Source organism: Lytechinus pictus, chromosome 1 (genome assembly GCF_037042905.1).
Source record: "Lytechinus pictus isolate F3 Inbred chromosome 1, Lp3.0, whole genome shotgun sequence".
In the NCBI taxonomy this organism is placed as follows: domain Eukaryota; kingdom Metazoa; phylum Echinodermata; class Echinoidea; order Temnopleuroida; family Toxopneustidae; genus Lytechinus; species Lytechinus pictus.
The window spans coordinates 18239305-18262424 of NC_087245.1; the positions used below are offsets into that span (position 1 = coordinate 18239305).

At 36.5% G+C, this 23120-nt stretch overlaps 1 protein-coding gene across 1 annotated transcript; it reads left to right on the forward strand.

Moving 5' to 3' along the window:
- The first annotated feature begins 4181 nt into the window (after nt 1–4181).
- On the forward strand, nt 4182–22898 carry LOC129258746 (uncharacterized). The gene is made up of 4 exons (XM_054896977.2): nt 4182–4620; nt 5584–5800; nt 12837–15310; nt 21495–22898. The coding sequence occupies exons 2-4, from the start codon at nt 5698–5700 to the stop codon at nt 21819–21821; spliced, it is 2904 nt and encodes a 967-aa protein (XP_054752952.2). The 5' UTR covers nt 4182–4620; nt 5584–5697; the 3' UTR covers nt 21822–22898.
- The last annotated feature ends 222 nt before the right edge of the window (nt 22899–23120 follow it).

Here is a 23120-nt window from a genome sequence, read left to right on the forward strand (position 1 = left end):
TTGTTCATTGCAAAGCCTGTATACATGTAATCATGATTGTTGTGCGTTTTGGTGCATCCAATTAATTACGCCTTATTGGCTTATACGGATGCACCCTTTCCATTCTTTTTAATTATATTTCGTACTTTATTATTTGTATGCTATGTATATTGCATTTCCTATTAGTATCGTTTTAATCAATTCGATATTTCCATTTTTACTTGTATATATATATATATATATATATGTATTTTTGATGGAAATAAATAAATAAATGAATGAATGAATTAATTTATTTGCAAAGATATCATCTTCATGACCCAATGCAAACACCTAGTCCTTAACAAGTCCCTTTTCAAGTCAGTAGGGTCTACTTTAAAAAAAAATAGCTCGCACTTCTCGCTCGATTTTGTTAAATAGGCAAAATATTTGTGCGTTGCCCCAAAAATATTCTTTTGCCTCCCCCTAGGTTAAAAATCCTTGTGGCGCCATTACCCAGGACCCGATCAACATAGCACTGGCCCCCAAAAGTTCTACAACCGAGAACAAAAAAGAGAAGATGAAGGAAAAGGAAAGGAAGATGTAAGACATGATGTTATTTTCTGAATACCATGTCAAAATCAATCTTAAAGTTAGATTCTCATGAAAAGGTGATTTTTTTTTCTCGCTCGCTTCGCTCGCTCGAAACTTATATTAAGCAATTTTTTTTTTGCCGCGCGCGCCATGTTGTGCCCCCTCTTTTTTGTACTTATCACACATTGAGCTTCGCCCTAATGCTCGGGCACAATCATAAAAAATCCTGTTCATACCATGATATGACCGGGAAATTTTTTGCTCTTCCCCCCTCCCTCCTGGCCACCCACCCCTGTTACGCCCGTGCACATGCGCATTAATGCACATGAGCTACTAAGAGAGGTAATAATAAACATGATAAATTAAAATATACATTAAAAACTACATACAATATTATAGGCAAGACAGAGAAACATATACAAAAACATACAAAACACGTACAGTTCAATTAAAGGGCAAGTCCTCCCCAACAAAAAGTTGATTTGAATAAAAAGAGAAAAATCCAACAATATATTGCGCACATATCCACCTCGTTAGGTGCTCAAGACGCTCCTATATTACCCGGCTAAGCTAGGCGTTCATTGCGCACACAGCTTTTTAAGGAATTACTTCCTACCGGTACCCATTTACCTCACCTGGGCTGAGTGCAGCACATTGTGGATCAGTTCTTGCCGAAGTAAATTACGCCATGGCTGGGATTCGAACCCACGACCCTCTGTTTCAAAGTCCGAAGACTAATCCACTGGGCCACAACGCTCCACAAGTATAACACTGAAAATTCCATCAAAATTGGATGTAAAATAAGAAAGTTATGACATTTAAAGTTTCGCTTAATTTCATAAAACAGTTATATGCACATCCTGGCTGGTATGCAAATGAGGAGACTATGACGTCATCCACTCACTATTTGTTTTGTATTTTATTATATGAAATATTCTAATTTTCTCCTAATTGTCAAGTGATACGATTAATTCCTCCCTGAACATGTGGAATTAGCATTGTTTAATACTATATGGTTCAGTCAAGTTAGTCCTTATTGTCAAATATGTAAAAAATGAAATATTGTATAATTCAAACAATAAAATACAAAAGAAATATAGTGAGTGATGGACATCATCGACTGACTCACCTAGTTGTGCATATCACTGTTATGTGAAAAATAAGCGAAGGTTTAAAATGTCATTACTTTCTTATTTAAACCTTAAACGCTTAAAATAAGCGAAGGTTTAAAATGTCATTACTTTCTTATTTTACATCCGATTTTGATGAAATTTTCAGTTCTATGCTACTTGATTTTTCTATATTTATTCAAGTCAGAATTTTCCTGGGGGACTTGACCTTTAACAAGTTGTATAAAAAAGCAATTTACAGTACATATCCTGCCAGCAAGGAGGACTTGTTCTTCACCTTAAATGTGGATAATTTACCGGTAGATGCAATATCAGAATTTATGACATACCAAATACGGGGGCCACTGTGACGAATAGAATTCAAACTAAGTTGGGTTTTTCTATAAAAAATAGTGGAAATTTCTGAGAGGATTGGGTATTATAAGCTGCAAACAGTCCAAGGATATTCATAGGGAGTAAAGTATTCAATTTGCGGGACATTGGGATAGCAGTTTGCAATTTGTGAATATCATAGACAGTAGGTGTCATAAAAAATGATTGAAAATTGGAAGAGATGGGGCTTGATAGTGGGAGAAGATTGAATGTTTCTGATTATCACACACAGATACACACTGTGTTCACATTATCCCCCGCTTCACGGGACATCACCCGGATGCTTTGTGTGTGGCTGTGTGATTGTTCCAGTCATTCAAAAAAAAAAGATTATTTCATAGTTTCTTTGTGATTCAGCCAATCACTTAAACATGCCTGTGAAGGACATGTGTGATAACGTGGGAAGTTTGTTTAAACCCATCTCATTTTCATTGGTCTTTCTTTTGCCATTTTGTGACTTTGGGTTCTGAAACCAATTGATGTGAGGGGCTATAGCCTTTCTGTGATTAAAGAATCTCTTAAATATTGACATGTGCTTAATAAAGATCATTGAAACTAGCATGTGAAATATATTGTTCATTTTTTTATTGAGTTGAATTTGTGCAGTACCCCTTATAAAAGTTTGATCAGTTTCTTTTGGATCCCATAAGTCCCCATCTCAAGCATGGAATGGACTGACAATTTTGAAGGTATAATCTTTGTATCCAATAATCACACTTAAAAGGTAAGTACTCAAATTTGTATTTTAAGAGAGGACACTAGATGCTAAATACAGGTAAGCAGGAAAATTATAATCACGACAGTGAATGAGATGAACATAGACATGAGCTTGAGATGATTTGAATTCACATTACCTTTCATTTCAAATTTTTTTGGCCCACATATGAATCAAATGAAAATTACAGGCATATGTCATGAATATGATATTGGGAACAAAGGCTTCCGAAATTCTAATAAAAAGAAGAATAAGGCGACGAGAGTATGCCTTTTAAAAGTCTTTAAGTTGAAAACGAAGAATAAAATGGAAGTAGTTGAAAATAGCGAGTGTGAGAACAGAGAGCATATGAACAAAACAATTCATGAGGCGTAGCCATAGAAACATCTACGTTAACTCTGGCAGGATTCTGTCAACGTTTTTAAAGATATAAAAATCTAGGAAAGGAAATTTTACTATTGTCATTGAATATTCACATTCAACACTTTTATCCGCTCAACTATAAACAAGATCAAGGGAATAAATCTCCGTGTTGTAAAGCAAAGTGTCCTTTTTCGCTTGTACAGTACAGAAGATACAATCAGTCACAATGTTATCAAACCACAAACTAGTTGATGATTTTCGGAGAATTATATTTCTGCTTTCATGTTACAAATAGATAAGACCCTAACCCCCAAGAGAGAAAGAGAGAGGGGGAGAGGGAAAGAGAAAAAGGATCATCGATGGGGAGGGGAAGGTAAAGAGAAAAAAAGAAGGAAAGCAAAAGTTAAAAAAAATATAATTCCTGTATCTAAAGTATATATCTCTAACATTTGAAAAGGAAATGGATTTATAATGTCTATATAATCCGACGTCGTTATCTGAATTATAGAACAGTAATCAGTGGCGGATCCAGGGGGCACAGGGGGCGCACGCCTCCCCTAATATTTGAGCGGCGCCTTTTTTTGGCGCTGCTCCAAAAAAAATAAAAGAAAAGTAAAAGAAAGAAAAGGCGCCGCTTAAAAATAAAAATAAAGGAAAGAAAAGAAAAGGCGCCGCTTAAAAAAAAATACACTGATATAATATTAGCAACAGTAAAGGAAAGACTATCCCCCAGCAAAGCACAATCATATCATCTTCCTTATCTTTTCTTTTAACTACCCTTTTCCCAACAACTTCGCCGGTTAAAAATAATCAGCAGTGCGCTGCCTGCATATAACTGGCGCCAATCAAGAATAATAAGCGCCACCTAAATTCAATTCAAATTAGAATACCCACATCTTTTATGATATTCTGCTCTCGATCAGTATAGCATCCCCAGCTCTTCGTCCTAATCCCTAATTATCATTTTCGATTTCCTCTCTGCTGCCAAAACACACCCCTCTAACTCTTCTCCATATACTGCATGTTTCCAATTTGTTTACGTCAAATACGAAACTTTGAGGCGTGTCTAAGAAATTTAAGTTCCATTTTTCCTAATAGTTGAAACAGTGGCCTTTATGAATCCATCCATTCTCCGTGTGGGTGTGGTTGTCATATTTTCGGAAGATTTCTGTCTACATGTAGACATTCTGATCCCTTTTCCAGCAAATTGTTTTTGTGTTTAAAGGAGTCTCTGCTTCAAATGCTTTCGAATTCATTCGCAATAGATTTGGCATATCATTTAATTTGCCTGTGCCATACAGTCTGCCATGGCAGGAGTTGCCTATACCGACCTCGCCTACTATAGTTATTATTAAAATCCATTAATTGACTATTATATTCTTTGAATGTGTAAAATTTTAGTGTGATACAAAATTAATAGCTGCGATCACTTTTCAGTCACCTGCCCCCGGAAGCCTCAAAAGGACAATCGTTCATAATATTACTAAGGTAAGTTTATTATATTTTCTAAATCTTTCATCAAGAATGCAAATCCTCTTACGTAGAAAACAAAAGAAATACCATCTATCTTGACTAAAATGGCAAACAATAATAATATGTTCAACATATATCAAGAGGTTTTATCATTCATGCATGTTCTAGACCCAATACATAAGTGCTTAAAATTTGTCTAACTACCCCGTCACTTACATGTATATATAGGATCTACAACCATATCAAATTCTTTTGGATGATATCTCTTTATATTTTTCACTTGGCAAAAATTTTAATTCATGTCCATTTCTTAAAGGGATGGTCCGGGCTGAAAATGTTTATATCTAAATAAATAGAGTAAAATTCACAAAGCAAAATGCTGAAAATTTCATCAAAATCTGATAACAAATAAAGAAGTTATTGAATTTTAAAGTTTATAAATATTTTTGTGAAACCAGTTATATGCACATCGTCATGAATATTCATTAGGTGGGCTGATGATGTCACATCTTCACTTCCTTTTTCTTATGAAATCATAAATGTTCAATTTTGTTCTTACATGTGTAAATGATGTGTCTCCATTATGATGCAATAAGTTGCAGCAAGAAATAACTAATGCACTTAATCAGTTGTCAATCCAATTGTTTTAGTTCTTGGTAGAAAACTTTTGAATAAACCTTATTTTATATAATAAAATACAAAAGAACAAGTGGGGATATGACATCATCAGCCCACCTAATGAATACTCATGAAGACATGCCTAGAACTGTTTCACCGGAATAATTATAATTTCGATATTTGATATCGATGATACCGTATCCGATTTTGATGACATTTTCAGCATTTTGCTCTGTGAATTTTACTCTATTTATTGAGATACAAATATCTTCAGCCCGGATCATCCCTTTAAGTATTGTTGTACTGAACCTAATCAACTTTGCTTTCAATAATACACTTTCTACTACTTCCTGCATCAAGGCACATCTTCTACACGAATATTGCATTGTCACAACAAATGATTCAGTCGTTTTTGGAGCAGCTAAGAAATATCTACATCTTGACAAATACATCTGGGGGTGCTTCATAAGAACAATGAGGGTCCAAACTCTTCTCATTCTATATTGGACAATCTCAGTGTGCTATTGCGACAACCCCGACCCAACACCAGCAGTATCATACATGCCTCCATGGACCGGTAAGTTTGAATTCACCTTTTACTACAACATTTAATAGGCCTACCAATACGGAAATACGACGTTGATCATTTTTGTAACATAAACTACGAGGTAAAACGTAATGCGTATTAGGGTGACCCATGGCCGTAGCCAGGATTTTCTAAGAGGGGGTTCCGAATTATAACGAGTGAACTGTTTATTTTATGATCAGTTCCGTTTCTTCGCGAGACGAATCCAACTTTCGCAAATAGGGGGGGGGGAGAAAAAAATCATCTACATTTTCCCCGATCGGTCGCTTAAATAAATAATGCAAGGGCATGCTAATTTTGTAATATTATTTTATAATATTGTATGTATTTTGAAAAAAAAAACGTTCAGAACAATTTTGGTAATGGTGATCAAGGTGGGTATGTAAGTAACTTAGATCTAAACAATTAGCGCGCGCGCGAAGCGTGGGGTGAGATTTGTAGTATACTGATCTGAAAACAGGGAAAGGGACCTGTTTAGGACTGTTTGCAGTGACTCATGGAGAAGGTACATATCTCACTAACCAAATGATGCGAAAATAATGAATATGTTTGATATTCTGATGTGAAAACTTCACATTAAGCATTTTATTGTACCAATATTCAGGCCTGTTATCTGAAGAAACAATTGATGCGAGCGAGAAGCACGAGCTGAAATCTGTAATATTCTGACCCGAAAACATGAAAAGGGACCTGTCAAGGACTGTTTGCAGTGACTCATGCAGAGGATACATATCTCACCAACCAAATAATGCGAGCGCGAAGCGCTAGATGATTTTTTCTTATTTTCTGACCTGAAAGCTTGAAATTCTAAGCACTTTTTGTACCAATGATCAGGATGGGTATCTCAATGAACAATTGATGCGAGTGCAAAGTGCGAGCTAAAATTCCTGATACTTCGTTTTTAAATAAATTGACACTAATTAGCGGACGTTTTTAATAAAGAACAAGATATATATCCATGAAACAATGTGAACGCGAGCTTATTTAGGTTTAAGCCTAAAACAGGACGTTCTATTCAGTTTTGTTTTATCATGAAAAGGAAGGTTTCAGTCTGTCTTGCTAAAGAACTGATTTGAGCGCGAAGCGCGTGCTAAAATTTCAGTTTTCCAATCTGAAATTCGGACATAATAAGCACGCTTTTACATAAAGAACGAGCTCCGTATCTCAATAAGCACATTAATGCAAGCAATAAGATCGAGTTAATAAAATTAAGCACTGTTCATTATCTAGGACCATTGTGAAGAGGACATTTTTTGTTACTATAAATGTTGAAAGCGCGAAGCGTGAGCTGAATTTTGGCGAGGATTTAGATCTAACAACGGGTTATTCTAAGCACCTATTGTAATCACCGTCACGTATAGGATGAGTATTCGACTAAACAACTAATGCATAGCGAATGCAAAGCGCTGAAAATTATTGATAGGCTTATACTGACCTGAAAAGTGGAAATTTCAAAGAGTGGAATTCAGGAATGGGATACATATCTTGCTAATCAAATATTTTTTTAAGCCACCGCAGACGAAGTCCGGAGGGGGCATTGAGCGTTGCCCCTGTCCGTCCGTCCGTCCCCCACTTGGTTTCTGCGCAATAACTAAATATATATATATATATATTTAATGGATTGCAAAATTGTTTGGTGTGTTGGTAGATGACACAGGCTAAGTTCGAATTCTGAGTCCGCAGGTCAAAGGTCACAGCTCATTAAATATGCGAGTTGGTTTCCGCATGATAACTTATGAAATATTCACCAGATATTAAAAATGTTTGGTTTAAAATATTTAATGGATTTTAAAAAAATTTGGTGTGTAGGTAGATGGCACCAAAATACAGGCTAAGTTCGAATTCGGAGTCCGCAGGTCAAAGGTCAAAGGTCACAGCTCACTGAATATGCGAGTTGGTTTCCGCATGATAACTTATGAAATATTAAACAGATTTAAAAAAGTGGGTGTGTAGGTAGATGTCACCAAAATACAGGCTAAGTTCAAATTCGGAGTCTGTAGGTCAAAGGTCACAGCTCATTATATATGCAAGTTGGTTCAATCATATTGAATGAATTTCTGATCGCTTTAAGCGGGGGCGTCTGTGTCCTTTGGACACGTCAAATTTCTAGTTATATTCAGCACTTTTGTAAGCATGAACAGGATGTGTATGCGTAATTGCATATCTCACTGAAACAAAATTATGATACTCGAATCGCATGCATAATAATTTGTGCATATTGACTTAAAGCTAGATATTGGGGACGATTAATGAGCTAGCCTCAAGGGTTTCCGAACTTCATCCTGTACGTTGTACTTTGAATGGTCATCTGTACCACGTCTCGATCTCCTCTCCATGGCGGAGTTATCACAGTAAATCAAAATATTAAACACTAAATGACATATAATGAAGATCAAAATCCAGGTAGCATGTATGTTCACAAAGATAGTTAAGGTCGCTGACGAAAAATAAAGATGAGTAAACTGATGATACTGCTGTAATTCTGCACTCAAATGAATCAACAGACGAGCTAAAATCGCATACGTCCGTCCATGGCGGCGTCAATGAATTATTTTTAACTGACATAATTTTTTTTTAAACAAATTTCAGATATTCAGATATAGAGATAGATATTCAAAATTTATTGTCATGCTCAAAATAAAAATTACATTGGCACAAAAATCATATTCCGGCTGTTGGTATACAAAGAACAATATATAACATATAATAAATAATTACAAAAATAATGGCATTAAATAATATACAAAGCAAAAATTACACAAAGACCTAATACTAACCCAGAACAATATGATACCCTGCAAGGGCAGCTTTGAAGAAACATTAGAAAGATTTCATTCTTTAAAAGAAAGTGAGCACACACTTAGAAATAAAGATGCACAAAGGGTGCAATCCTATGCGAAAAGATGCAATCTAGAGGGAAAAATGCAATTTTGCACCCTGAAAATTTAAAAGGGTGCAACTTTTCACATTTGGTAGTTTATATTGAAATGAAATATCTTCATTACCGCCCTAAAACTAGTGGAAACTAGTTTAAAGTGTAATGAGAACGGTCGAAGCGGTCTTGGAAGCGATCTTCCAAACCAGTTCGGAAAACCTCCTTGCGATACATTCCTAAAACTAGTTTACTGGAAACTAGTTTAGTGGAAACTAGTTAACGCGTAGTGAGAACGGTCGAAGCGGTCTTGGAAGCGATCTTCCAAACCAGTTCGGAAAACCACCTCGCGATGTATTGAAGATCGCTTTGCCTCGGTAAATTGGTTTTAGCGCAAGTGAGGACACAACCGTTCTTCGTGAAGCGATCTTCGCACATTTTGAGCGCGCTACTCCACACGACAGGTGTAGAATTCCTACGCTGCGGTTTCGAATTTCGCGCGAAACGTGTCACCCCACTGATAGCGTTTCCATAGCAACAAGAGCGCTTTATGTGAAGTGATTTTGAAAACCACTTTCGTGTTGCTAAGAGGCTGTTCTCACTACGTTCCTAAAACTAGTTTACTGGGAACCGGTTTAGAAAGCCAGTTTGGAAGATCGCTTTGATCACACGAAAGTGGTTTTCAAAATCACTTCACATAAAGCGCTCTTGTTGCTATGGAAACGCTCTCAGTGGGGTGACACGTTTCGCGCGAAATTCGAAACCGCAGCATAGGCATTCTACACCTGTCGTGTGGAGTAGCGCGCTCAAAATGTGCGAAGATCGCTTCCCGAAGAACGGTTGTGTCCTCACTTACGCTAAAACCAGTTTAACGAGGCAAAGCGATCTTGAAAACTGGAGGCCGTTCTCATTACGCTTTCTAAAACTAGTTTACTGAAAACCGATTCAGGAAACCACTTTGGAAGATCGCTTTGCTAACGTTCCCACTTGATCACACGAAAGTGGTTTTCAAAATCACTTCACGTAAAGCGCTCTTGTTGCTATGGAAACGCTCTCAGTGGGGTGACACGTTTCGAGCGAAATTCGAAACCGCAGCATAGGCATTCTCCACCTGTCGTGTGGAGTAGCGCGCTCAAAATGTGCGAAGATCGCTTCCCGAAGAACGGTTGTGTCCTCACTTACGCTAAAACCAGTTTTACGAGGCAAAGCGATCTTGAAAATTTCATCGCGAGGTGGTTTTCCAAACTGGTTTGGAAGATCGCTTCCAAGACCGCTTTGACCGTTCTCACTATGCGTTAAACTAGTTTCCACTAAACTAGTTTCCAGTAAACTAGTTTTAGGAACGTAGTGAGAACAGCCTCCTACATCGCGAGGTGGTTTTCCAAACTGGTTTGGAAGATCGCTTCCAAGACCGCTTTGACCGTTCTCACTACGCGTTAAACTAGTTTCCACTAAACTAGTTTCCAGTAACGCTAGCAAAGCGATTTTCCAAACTGGTTTCCTGAACCGGTTTCCAGTAAGTAGTTTCGCTTTGCCTCCAAATAGTGTATGGAGCACGCGCTCAAAATGTGTGAAGATCGCTTCCCGAAGAACGGTTGTGTCCTCACTTACGCTAAAACCAGTTTAACGAGGCAAAGCGATCTTCAAAATTGCGAGGTGGTTTTCTGAACCGGCTTGGAAGATCGCTTCCAAGACCGCTTCAACCGTTCTCATTACGCTTTCTAAAACTAGTTTACTGGATACCGGTTCAGGAAACCAGTTTGGAAGATCGCTTTGCTAGGTTCCCATTTGATCACACGAAAGTGGTTTACAAACTCACTTCCCGTAAAGCGATCTTGTTGCTATAGGAACGCTCTCAGTGGGATGACACGTTTCGCGCGAAATTCGAAACAGCAGCGCTCAAAATGTGCGAAGATCGCTTCCCGAAGAATGGTTGTGTCCTCACGCTAAAACCAGTTTAACGAGGCAAAGCGATCTTGATTCTACATCGCGAGGTGGTTTTCTGAACTGATTTGAAAGATAGCTTCGACCGTTCTCACTACACGTTAAACTAGTTTCCACTAAACTTGTTTCCTGGTAAAAGCTCAGTCGGGAGAGCTTGCATGGGACTCGTAACAGGCATGTCTCAGGTTCGATTCCCGGCAGGTCCGCTTCCACGTTAATCTACTGGTTGCATTCATAATAATAATTTTATATTTCACTTTTTAAATTGTGCAAAATTACACCTTGGTGAAAAGAAGGAACATTGCATACTTAAAGGTGCCCCCAGTGCCGCATGTTTTTGCACCCTCAAAGGTGTAATGTTGCATCCTTATTTCTATGTGTGATGCGATTCCAAATTGATTTCATACGTAATGTTATAGCTATGTAGTAGGGTAGTGACAACTTTTCGATTCTCTCCAGTAAAGAAAATGACTAAATTGTACACCCCTGATAGGGGTGTACAGTGTGCACCCCTATTTGGGGTTACCATCTGCACCTTAGAGGGTGTACACGTCTACCCCTTAGGGTGCATAATTATGTACCCCCACCTAAAATAACAAAAAGATTGTCTAGGTTTCCGGTCCATTCACTTCCTGTATCGATTTTTTAGTTACATTAGTTGAGATTCGAACTCATCTCGTTTTATCTGTAGTCAAGCTTTTTCCCGCTATGCCAGCGAGAAGCGCTAAGAATTGTCGAGTCTATAGCGATATGATTCGATACTTTTTGACTTGTGCTGATAGTTGTGATTCAAGTATCTCTACTGTTTCTCCAAAAGTATATTAATCAAATGTTTGTTTGAAACAATTATCACATAAATATTAAATTTTTTAAAAATTATTTCACTTCGGTAAAGTGTGGCGTAAGTGCATTGCTATTTCGGGTAATCTTCAATCACAAATCAACTTTATCTATACCAGACGTCTATCAGCGAGACTGGTGGGGTGCACGAAAAGAGTACATGGGTGTACAACCATAGAGCTATTAGCTCCATGGTACAACAGACATGTATTCTCGCAAACGAGCTAACTTGCACCTCGATGGTATTAAGGGGTGTATGCACGTATCGTACACCCCATTTGCACCGGGATTTCTTAATGTGTACAGTAAAATTTATCTCGGAGGCTGGGTATTGCAGTACTACCATCATTCCCATGTCACAGTTTAAGGACAAGTCCACAAAAAGTTGATTTAAATAAAAAGAGAAAAATCCAACAAGCATATCACTGAAAATTGTATCAAAATCGGATGTAAAATAAGAAAGTTATGACAACTTAAAGTTTCGCTTAATTTCACAAAACAGTTATAAATTATGCACATCCTGGCTGGTATGCAAATGAGGAGACTATGACGTCATCCACTCACTATTTCTTTTGTATTTTATTATACAAAATATGAAATCGCTGATGTGGTTTACGGTACACCATGTGAAGTGTTATAGAAACGGTGGATAGAAGAAGAGAAGAAATGGATAGGCGAGAAAGTGGAGATTTGAGAGTAGAGTATTCTTTCTTGAAAGTAGTCCTGAAAAGGACTGTAAACCAGGAAAGATTGATGAGTTGAGAACAGCTTGAGTAGTAGAGCTAGTGAGGAGATGCTGGCTTGAGTCGGCGAGTAGAGATGATGAGTAGTAGAGAGACTCGACGTTTCGGGCAGGTTGACTGTCCGTCTTCAGGAGTGAAATATTATAATTTTCTCCTCATTGTCAAGTGATACAACGATTAATTCCTCCCTGAACATGTGGAATTAGCATTGTTTAATATCATATGGTTCAGTCAAGTTGGTCCTTATTGTCAAATCTATAAAAAATGAAACATTGTATAATTCAAACAATAAAAAACAAGAGAAATAGTGAGTGATGGACATCATCGACTGACTCACCAAGTTGTGCATATCACTGTTTTGTGAAAAATAAGCGAAACTTAAAAATGTCATAACTTTCTTATTTTACTTCCGATTTTGATGAAATTTTCAGCACCATGCTAGTTTGATTTTTCTCTATTTATTCAAGTCAGCATTTTCCTGGGGTGGACTTGACCTGTAATACTGAAAACAACTTTTCAATGAAACGAATAGCTTAATCTCTATACTGTATATTGATGTCACAGAATAATTATCCATACAAAAACGTAACTGATAGAAAATTATATCTTTTTTTCTCATTTCAATTAGGTACTTCGAACACTGCCCAGGTTGTATTCTGCAACAATACACATTTCTGCCGCTCAAGAAACCCTCCCTGTGTTGATGCCCCCGTTAACGAACACTTGGCTTGCTACTGCGACACACTATGTCTCATCTTCGACGATTGCTGTAACGACTATGAGGAGACGTGTCTTCTCGAATATGGAACAACTGCTACAACGGCCACAGACGAACCTTCCCTTAGTATAGATGTTGAAGATAGTTTGGGATTGCCTCTCGACAGGTTTGAATGCAACACAATTTCTTACGCTCCCAAACGTTCTAATACAGGTTTTTGGGTAGTATCAAAATGTCTGTCTGGTAAAGAGGAGAGTTTGAAGTCCCAATGCGAAGATACCCTTCAGCTCCCTCCATCGAAAATGAGCGACGAAGATTTTAAAGCTAAATACGTACCCGTTACTTCTAACAAGACGAATGTGGCCTACAAAAATCAGTTTTGTGCTCAGTGCAACGATGATTATGGTGATGTGTACTGGTATCTTAAGATTGTTGACAACATTAATGCTAGTAAGGACTTAGGTAATTATGCCCTAGAGAGAATGTTTTATCTGTATGTCATGTCGTACAGGAGTTTAACATGGTACCCTCCAAGCAATGTCTACACGAAGCTCATCAGAACATGTATCAATCTTGAGGTTACTGACAACGCTGATTGTGGAGATTCATTCACAAAGCAAGAAGGAGATGACTGCAATAGTGTCACTGCTTATGTTCGAATAGATAATGCACGACCCGATCAAGAACATTTCCAAAAGTCATTTTGCCAGGGCTGTGCAACCAATAAAGCCTACGATGTCTTGTGCACCCAGGACATTCCTACTGCTTTGTATGTCATAAATCAGAAAGAGACTGCATTAAAGGAACTACATCTCGTGCCAATATCAGTCATTATTGATTTTACGGGCTCCTCTAAAATCATCGAAATGGAGGAGAGACAGGAGGAGATTGTAATTAAGTGTCCATCTGGACATGTGTATGACCCTAATGCAAATGTGTGTATACAGCTATCCTGCTCAGAAGGATTCGTCATGGCCATTGATACCTGTGTTCCAGAGATGGGTCCTCTCAACCAGTACTGTCCTGATCAGGTTCAAGAGTGGTCTTGGGAATTTTACCCTGATTCCCGAAAATCATGCGAAGGCAAGTTCTCTTTATTACTGGGATGTCTCCAGGAGAAAGGTATCTCTGTAGATGTGATAAAAATCTTAGCAACCTATAGCAAATCATATTTATATTGCCACTACAATTTTCTGGCCAACGTGTCTACGAATGAAAGAGAGTCTAATTGGACAACGCTAGATGACTATATGGTCCAAAGCATTGCGACTCCCAAATCCCACTTTTATGATCAATGTGTCATTCTTGATGCAGAATTATATAAATCATGCAAGAGCGCTCTTAAAGACCGTTGCACTATTCCGCTGCGTACATTTCCCCTAGGTGCTACTCAGCTCAGTCCAACCGGAGTGAAAAATTACTATGTAAGTGAACTTGAAAAGTGGTATTCTGAGTACATGGCTGTTGAACGAGTCACTTACAATGCAAACTACACCAAGGTGACATCTCTATTTGTTTGTACCGAGAATATGCTCCATTGTCCGTTTGTAACACTTAATCAATCACTGTTCTCTGAAATTCGCAATGGAACCAGAGAAATTGAATACAAACCAACCGGTAGAATTTTCTCCCCAGGAGAATTTTTACGAATTGATAGCGGATACATCCGTGTTTGCAATTTCTTCGGTAACGTAAGAGTCGAGAACAAAACTTCTGTGACTACCTATATATCATTCTCTCTAAACCAATCAATTGTCAGCACCGTGGGTTGCTCACTGTCGCTAGTTGCGTTATTTATGACTTTCTTAACGTATGCGCGCTTTCGAGCTTTGCGCCGATGCGTATGCAACAAGTTGATCATGTGTCTCTGCGTTGCTCTTTTCACTGGGCAATCATTGCTCCTCTTGGGTGGACTGGCTAAATTCAACGTCACTCTCTGCACCGCAGTTTCCTCGTTGACGCACTACACTTGGCTTGTGGCTTTTGCATTGACTTTCAGCCTGGCATACGACCTCAACCGCACATTCGGCTCTAAGACGATCAGCCGAACAAGCGAGAATGGATCAAAGATTCTTCTTATGTACCTCTCCAATTCATTCGGAACCCCACTTCTTGTCGTCATTCCTTGTCTGATCATCCAAATTCAGAAAAGAGAGACTGTTATTTATGGCCGTGATGGTATCTGTTGGCTTTCTGGATATGTTCCACTGATGCTATCATTTGGTGTTCCTGTGGCAATCACCCTGTGTCTCAACATGGTTCTCTTCGCCCACACAGTGTTCTCCATCTTCAAGGCCAAGCGTCTGTCAAGAAAGCTACTCCTCCACCATCTGCGTAAGCCAACCTACACTGAAAATATGAAAGAGCTGCTTATCTACTTTAAGGTAATTATCCAATTGCTGTATTTGAAAACGTTATTATGCTAAATTTAATTCTAGTATATGCAGTCAAACAGTACACAGTACTTTTCGAATAGACTATATAATGTACACATTTCACTCGGAGTGCTTTAATATTTATGTTTGATATAATACCGAGGAATTCGATATGTACATGAAAAAGAATGAAGATATACGAAAATATGAAATGAAGACTTTGCAGTGTTGTTTCTTCCATGAAGGGAAGTAGAAACATCGACACGCAACGATGTGTTGATATTAAACTCAGCCTGAAATCGATCGCTCCGAACCATGATGCAAATTTTACCAAATACAACTTAATTAGAATTTTGGATGATCTACCATTCGCTACATTCTAATGCTATATTTAGGACCTACACTAATAAACCGACTCTAAATTGGCCGATTGTATATCGTTTAAAATAACGTAATAGAATCGGTTGGTCTGAAGTCGGTTTGCCTGCGTGTCTGTGCAATCAACAAAGCGTCCCTGTTTTCACGAAGTGACGGATACGAGAACAATCGATTTTTTTTTTCAATTTTGATTTTTTATGCATTTTTGGAGATCTTTAATTCATATCTCGAACCTCAACAAGTTTCAGATCACAAAAATGTATAATTATGTTGCTATGACAACAGTGCACACACGAAAATACCCAGATTAAGGATTTCTTGTTTTTACGAAGTGACGGATAAGCAGCCGTCAATTCGTGAAAATAAACGAATACGCTTTATCACTCAAGAGTTTTTTCACGAAGTGACGGAAGGCAAATTTTTACAGTTTGGAACAGCTGAAGACCATGAAATGGTGAGTTTTTTGTAAATGTAGGAAAGGAAATAAATGTAATGCAGCTTTTTAAGTCATTTCGAGTAATTTCAACCCTTTTAAACGTCTCTGATTGCAAAAATCCTTAAAATAACGTCCAATCATTCCATACATTGCCCCACATATTTATTTTCGTGTCAGTAAAAATTGAATGGAGTATTGCGTGTCATTTGTTGTCCTCAATTGAACTTGAATGTTAAGTTTAGTCAAACTATAAGGGTAAGAATATTTTTCCAACATTAATCAAGACTAAATAGATTTAATGAAGGCTGAGGATTTGGTAAAATAATCATATAGGGGCATTAATTTAGGCCTAGATCTAAATAAATTTACACGAATTGCATTGCCATTGGACTCCAAAAGAGTCCAATATTAACTCGTTATGTTCCAACTTGTCTTCACAAGTGCCTATAAAGGCTATATAACTAGTATTTGCAATAAATTTTCACCCAAAAAAAATTGAAATGAATACATATATTATATTGTCTTCCTTAATGTAGTGTTAGTTAACTCGTCATTTAAATTCCTAGTAGTATTAATTATGTAATGGAAAGATACACCCTCCCCTGGGGAGGGGGGTGGGGGGCTTTCTATAGTATAAATGACAGTGAGAATGCTGAGATCATGAATTAATTTGGTTTAGTTAGTGGCCAACCCATGTTTGCAAATAAGTTGAGTCCTTAATTAAACTGAGGATTACTGGAGATTTCTGTTTTAAATAAATCATCTAAAGTCAAGAGTCAGTCTACATCTAATGTAGATAGAGCTTTATACTTTGTTTTTTGATGATCACTCTCTAGCCCTTATCTCTATGACATTTTACAGAAAATGAAAGAATCTACATAAATAAATTGCACCTCGGTTCTGATCATAATCATGATGAAGATATTTTCATTTCTTTTCAGATGCAGTATATACAGTAAGCAATGTTTCAGAGAACAAATGAGAGAAGTCCTGGAACAAGTACACTCGCTATTTGACAATGCGGATGGTCAGATACGATTCCAGGTGAGAGTTTTCATAGTGTTATAATCCAACATGACATCCTGTCAGTATCAGCCATCCATTCATTCGCACTCACTACCAACATTAATTTCAATTGCAAATCTAGTAAATAATGAAGTTATAAAAATACATTGACTCAAAGTTATAATAACCAGAAAATATTAATTTGGGAATATGTTAGCATTTAGCAGGTATAAATGTATTTCTAAGTTGTAAAAGAACATTATTCCCATTTTGACAAATGCGTCATGTACTGCCCTAGAGCATTGAAATTTGACATGTGATCATATTTTCAGCTGAAACTTTTTTATAAATTGGAAACATTTAATTGGAATATTTGCTGTAAACATGCAGTGGTAAATAGAGTGTATAAAATATATTCTTAATAATCTTGTAGTACCATACTGACTGGGCAGGCTTTTGTTTGGTAAGGGCAATTTAAAATATTGAATCTGCTATCAATTCTACAAATTCGATATTGGATTGACAAAAAACTTTGAAAACAAACAGTTGATTTGTATATTATTTCATTCGACATACTTAGGTTGGATCCAGGAGCCAACATGCTTGTCAGGTGGGTCATTGATAATTCCCTGAGCACCGCAGATGTGATCTGATTTGGTGACATGACATGACAATTGGTAGTGACTGGAGTTTAACAGTGTGCCCTGGTTTTGAATTGTTGAAGTAACCAAGCTAGAAACATCTTCTGAGAACTCTGACTGCGAATCTGATGATGAAACTCTGTCTACACTTGTAAAAAGTATGAAGGAATTGGCTTTGCCCCATGGCCTGCTATACTTACCACATGTTTAAATAGCTTATAAATACACATCGTCCGCATATGGATGCAGAAGAATTACCCTTCTTTATTAATTTTGTTTGGCATGTTTTCATTTTGCTTGGTGCCATCTAAAAAAAAAATACTGCATACGTCTACATTTTTTGTATAACAGAATGTTACTAGCTTTGTTGTGCTTAAATGTATTGTATTAATACTTCATACTTTCTTATAATAACATAACCATACAATTTAGACTGACATGCATTGTGAAACTCGATTGTTACAGGATATATTACTTGTAAGGGTGAAAATCATATTAGGTTTTCATGAATTCATTTTCAAAAGCCAGATGTGTTAATACAGACCCCCCCCCCCCTTCTATCAGGGGTGTGAGAATTCTTAAGCTGATTTCAGCTATTTTTGTTTTTTATTTTCAGCTTGATGTCCCTTTTTGTGTACAATAGTTTGAGGGCTCATTCAATTTCATCCCCTAAAACTCTTCAGCATTTTCAGCTCTTTATCTTTCATTCACACACCTGGTTAATGCAGTTTTACAGTTGACGTGTCATCATTTTATTCCAAAATACCCAACTGTTTTATTTTCCTGTTTATATTCAGGAAAGAAATAATACATGATTATTTTTAGCAGACATTTTACATTAGCTTGAGGTTGAATATACATTGCAGCACATGTTTTTCTGTATATTTGTAGTAAGAATTTAACTTATTCGTACATGATCCCACTAATTCAAAGATGTTACTTGCTAAAATCGTGACAATTTATTGTAAAGTTTTCAGAGTTGGAACTAAGGTGTATTTTAATGTATCTTTCTGTTTTTGGACTCGAGCAATAATTTGCTATTTAAAAAAAACAAGTGTTTGATTGGAAAATGTATTGATGAGTGTATTTAGCCAATAACTTGAGAATGATGGAAAAAAATACAAATCTACTTAGTCATTCGTATTTTTATCACTGCATTTTTTTTTTTGCTTTTGACGCTGTCGTTCGGGATTTTGATCATAAATTTGCTAATAAATGATCCTGTTTGATATGAAGTTAAAAAATTGATTTAAAATTATATTTCCTTGTTTGAGTTTCATTAGTTGATACATGTAATTGTTTATTCAAAGGTTTATATGTTTCCTTTGGTAAAGATTAGCTTTTAGTTCTAGTAGACGTTTTAGTACTTGACAGTGTGTAAAAAGATGAAATAACTCTCAAGGCAACTGTGTCGACTGATTTAATTATGACATTCTTTAAAAAAAGTGTAGTGAATGTAATAAGTAATGGTGATTATGTTACTTCTATTTTGATGGAAAAGAAATATACCATTTTACTTGAATATGTGTATGTCAATACAAATAGACATAGAGAATACAACTTTCCTGCACCACTTGCATTGATTATATTCCAGTATTGTGATGGAAAATTTATTCATTTGACATTGGAATGTTTTGAATGTAGAGTAACATATTGAATTAGGTACCTGTTAGCAATTCTGTATTTCAAAATGTGGCATTCACAGACTAGGATTGCTGATTGTGTTAAGCAGGGCATGATATACAAATAAATATATTGTCGCATATATTAAAGTTTTATTTAATGTATAAAATGACAAAATTCTGTCAATGTGTACCTGATAATTCACTTCCTATACATTTCACAGTGCAATATTAGATTCATTATAATAATTATGAATGTCGATGTGTTTGTCACTAGCGATTATGGTCCGATATATTATTGAATTAAAAATATATTAAATTGTTAACATTGTATGGAATTGATATTTTAATGAATTTATTAAGCATAACCATTATCATAATGACTGATATGAAAAAAGTTATATTTTGCTTGTCTATTTGTCACTTGCTGCTATGGTTTCATATGTTATAAAATTAAAAGAGTTCTTCTAAATTTATTTACATTGCTAACTTTGTGAAATATATTTTATATAGTTAGTATTTTCAATGATTTATGACAAGTCATAACTCTTATTTTGCATGAAAAAATGTATTTTAATATGATGTTCAGGAGAGAATACATGACCATTTTGATAGAGGAAAACTTGATTAGAAAGAGAAAGAGGAAGAGGGCAAGAGTGGTTTTACTCGAAATTTGCTCGCTTTATTTTTACAAATTCTTATTCTTCTATTCTTTTTTGTGGGGGGGGGGGTGGCAATCAGTCATAATTTACCAATTCTTGTTGCCGTTTTGACAAGTTAGTTCCACATTTAGTTTTGTACCATTTTCGAGGTAATTAAGTCTCAGAGAATAATTTTGAATAGCTAACTCGGTCTTAACAGAGAATACCTTTAACATTATAAACAACATTCAAGAGAAACTTAATTGGGATTTCATATTTTTAGGGGGGTAGGGAGGTTAGTAAACTGACAAATATTTGTAATGTTGCATTTTCTACTCCAACGGAGTCAGTGCTTAATAGTCCTTTCTCAAACATAGAATTACAAAAAATCTCTTGTAGTCATTTTATTCATATCCTGTTAGGAATTTTCCGTAAATCAGAGTTCATCTCTCAAAAATGAAGATAATATTGAAATGAAATAGGCCTAAGTATAACACGTGTGTCTATTGGTCTTCCTGTTATTTACTTGAAAAATTAAATAAAAGTATTTAAAGTGATTTTTTTTAATTAAAAGAAGTAAATGTAGGCCTAATTAATCTGACATTTGGAATTGATTTTTCTTAACATAGCAAATAAAGAGATTATGTATATCTAGACCCTATTTATCGAATTGCATCGACAAGGCTATACGTGGGACTAAGGCGGAGCTTCTTTCCGTCACTTCGTAAAAACAAAATTGAAGCGCGTCCTTGAATTTCGGATTTTCACGAAGTGACTGTTATGCGCGCAGAGCACTATCCGTCACTTCGTGAAAATAAATCTAAGCGTGTACCGTAATATATTTTTTTCACGAAAATATGGTTCTGCTTACAGCTCATTATCTTCTTAAATATTTAAGGAAAATGCAAATGATTGGACTTTAATATTGTCCAGAATATGCCCAATACGAGGATATGACATTTATCCACCCTGCATACGTGGAAGACGTTGAGATTGAGGTCTAAACCTTTGAACGCGATTTACTCAAAACTAACTTTTTAAAAGTTCCGCGCTCATCCGTCACTTCGTGAAATAATTAAGAAAGACGACTCGAAACCGACATGTTGTTTATCATTTCAAGTAACATAATAGCTTTCGTCGATCTGTGTCCCTTAATACAAAGGCAATCGATTAATCGTATGCTTGATTTTCACGATTAATTATACATTGAACTCAATGCAATCAGTCGTAAAAAAATGTTCTACGATGATTGCTAAGCTATGTGTTACGGACCCTTGGAGTCGATTTCACCGGTGAGACTGTAGCGTTACAGTAATATTACACCTTTTGGAACTAAGGCATTTACTCTCAATTCGTATATGCATGAAAACTTGTTCTCTTCAATAATTTTTCATTGTCAATACGCTAGAGTGATTTATCTAACTTTATGGGTGAATAGATGAATTTTCTCTGGCTTTTTTGTTATTTCAGATTTCGACTTTAATGGGATTTACGTGGGTGATTGGATTTGTCGCTGCCTACGTTAGGACTCCGGTGGTCTGGTATATCTTCGTTGTCCTCAATTCCCTCCAAGGTACCTTCATCTTTGCGGCATTCATGTGCAACCTGCGAGTCTGGCAACTGTGGATTAAGGGCATGCCGACGAAATCTTCCTCTATCATGTCCATCCCGAAGTCGTCCAACGGCTGCGTGGAACCGGCTGCCAATGCGCTACATTATACCAGCACCGATGGGGAGGTTAATCGGACCATCGAAAGTTATGAAAGCAAGACTAACAATGTTATAACACGAATGTGAAATGATCCGGGGTAAAAACAGTCTCTGCACACAGAGGGAACCTTAATGTCATATAAACACAGAGGACGAGGGGACAACTGCCCCTGTGGCATTTCAAGTGATACAAATTAAAATAGGAGAAAACAGATGAAAGAAAAATATTATTTGAAAAAATGTTCCATGACCAAGTCAGAAGTGTCACTTTGATATCAATCTAAAAAAAAAGCAACACTAAATTTGTCAAGTGATGGCACAAATTACATTACCATATGCATTGACGTCATTGTGCCGCCATCTTAGAGGCTGAAGTCATTACCTTTGCATGCGCTGGTGATCCGCAGCTGGCGCATCTCTGACAACTCTGTTTACGCGTATTGCTATATCCTCCGAGTGAGGGAGCTATGTGACATCATAACGTTAAAACACTAGAAGACACTAAAAAGGCTACTTTCACCCATTTACACTCGCAAAACAGGAAAAATAGAAAGCGATATTCAACAAGTATAAGATGCTGTTTTGTGGGTACCTATACTTAAAGGTCATGTCCACCCCAGAAAAATGTTGATTTGAATAAATGGAGAAAAATCAGACTAGCATAACGCTGAAAATTTCATCAAAATCGGATGTAGAATAAGAAAGTTATGGCATTTACATTTTCGCTTATTTTTTCACAAAACAGTTATGCACAACTCAGTGACATGCAAATGAGTCAATCGATGATGTCCATCACTCACTATTTCTTTTGTTTTTTATAGTTTGAATTATACAATATATCATTTTTTACAAATTTGACAATACGGACCAACTTGACTGAACCATATGATATTAAACAATGCTAATTTCACGTGTTCAGGGGGGAATTAATCGTTGTTTCACTTGGCAATGAGGAGAAAATTAGAATATTTCATATTTCACATAGTAAAATACAAAAGAAGTAGTGAGTGGATGACATCATCAGTCTCCTCATTTGCATACCGACCAGGATGTGCATATAACTGTTTTGTGAAATTAAGCGACACTTTAAAATGTCATAACTTTCTTATTTTACATCCGATTTTGATGAAATTTTCAGTGTTATGCTTGTTGGATTTTTCTCTTTTTATTCAAATAAATTTTTGGTTTGGGTGGACTTGTCCTTTAAAGGTCAAGTCCACCCCCAGAAAAATGTTGATTTGAATCAATAGAGCAAATCAAACAAGCATAACGCTGAAAATTTCATCAAAATCGGATATAAAATTTAAAAAAAGTTATGACATTTTAAAGTTTCGCTTATTTTTCATAAACAGTTCTATGCACAACTCAGTGATGTGCAAATGAGAC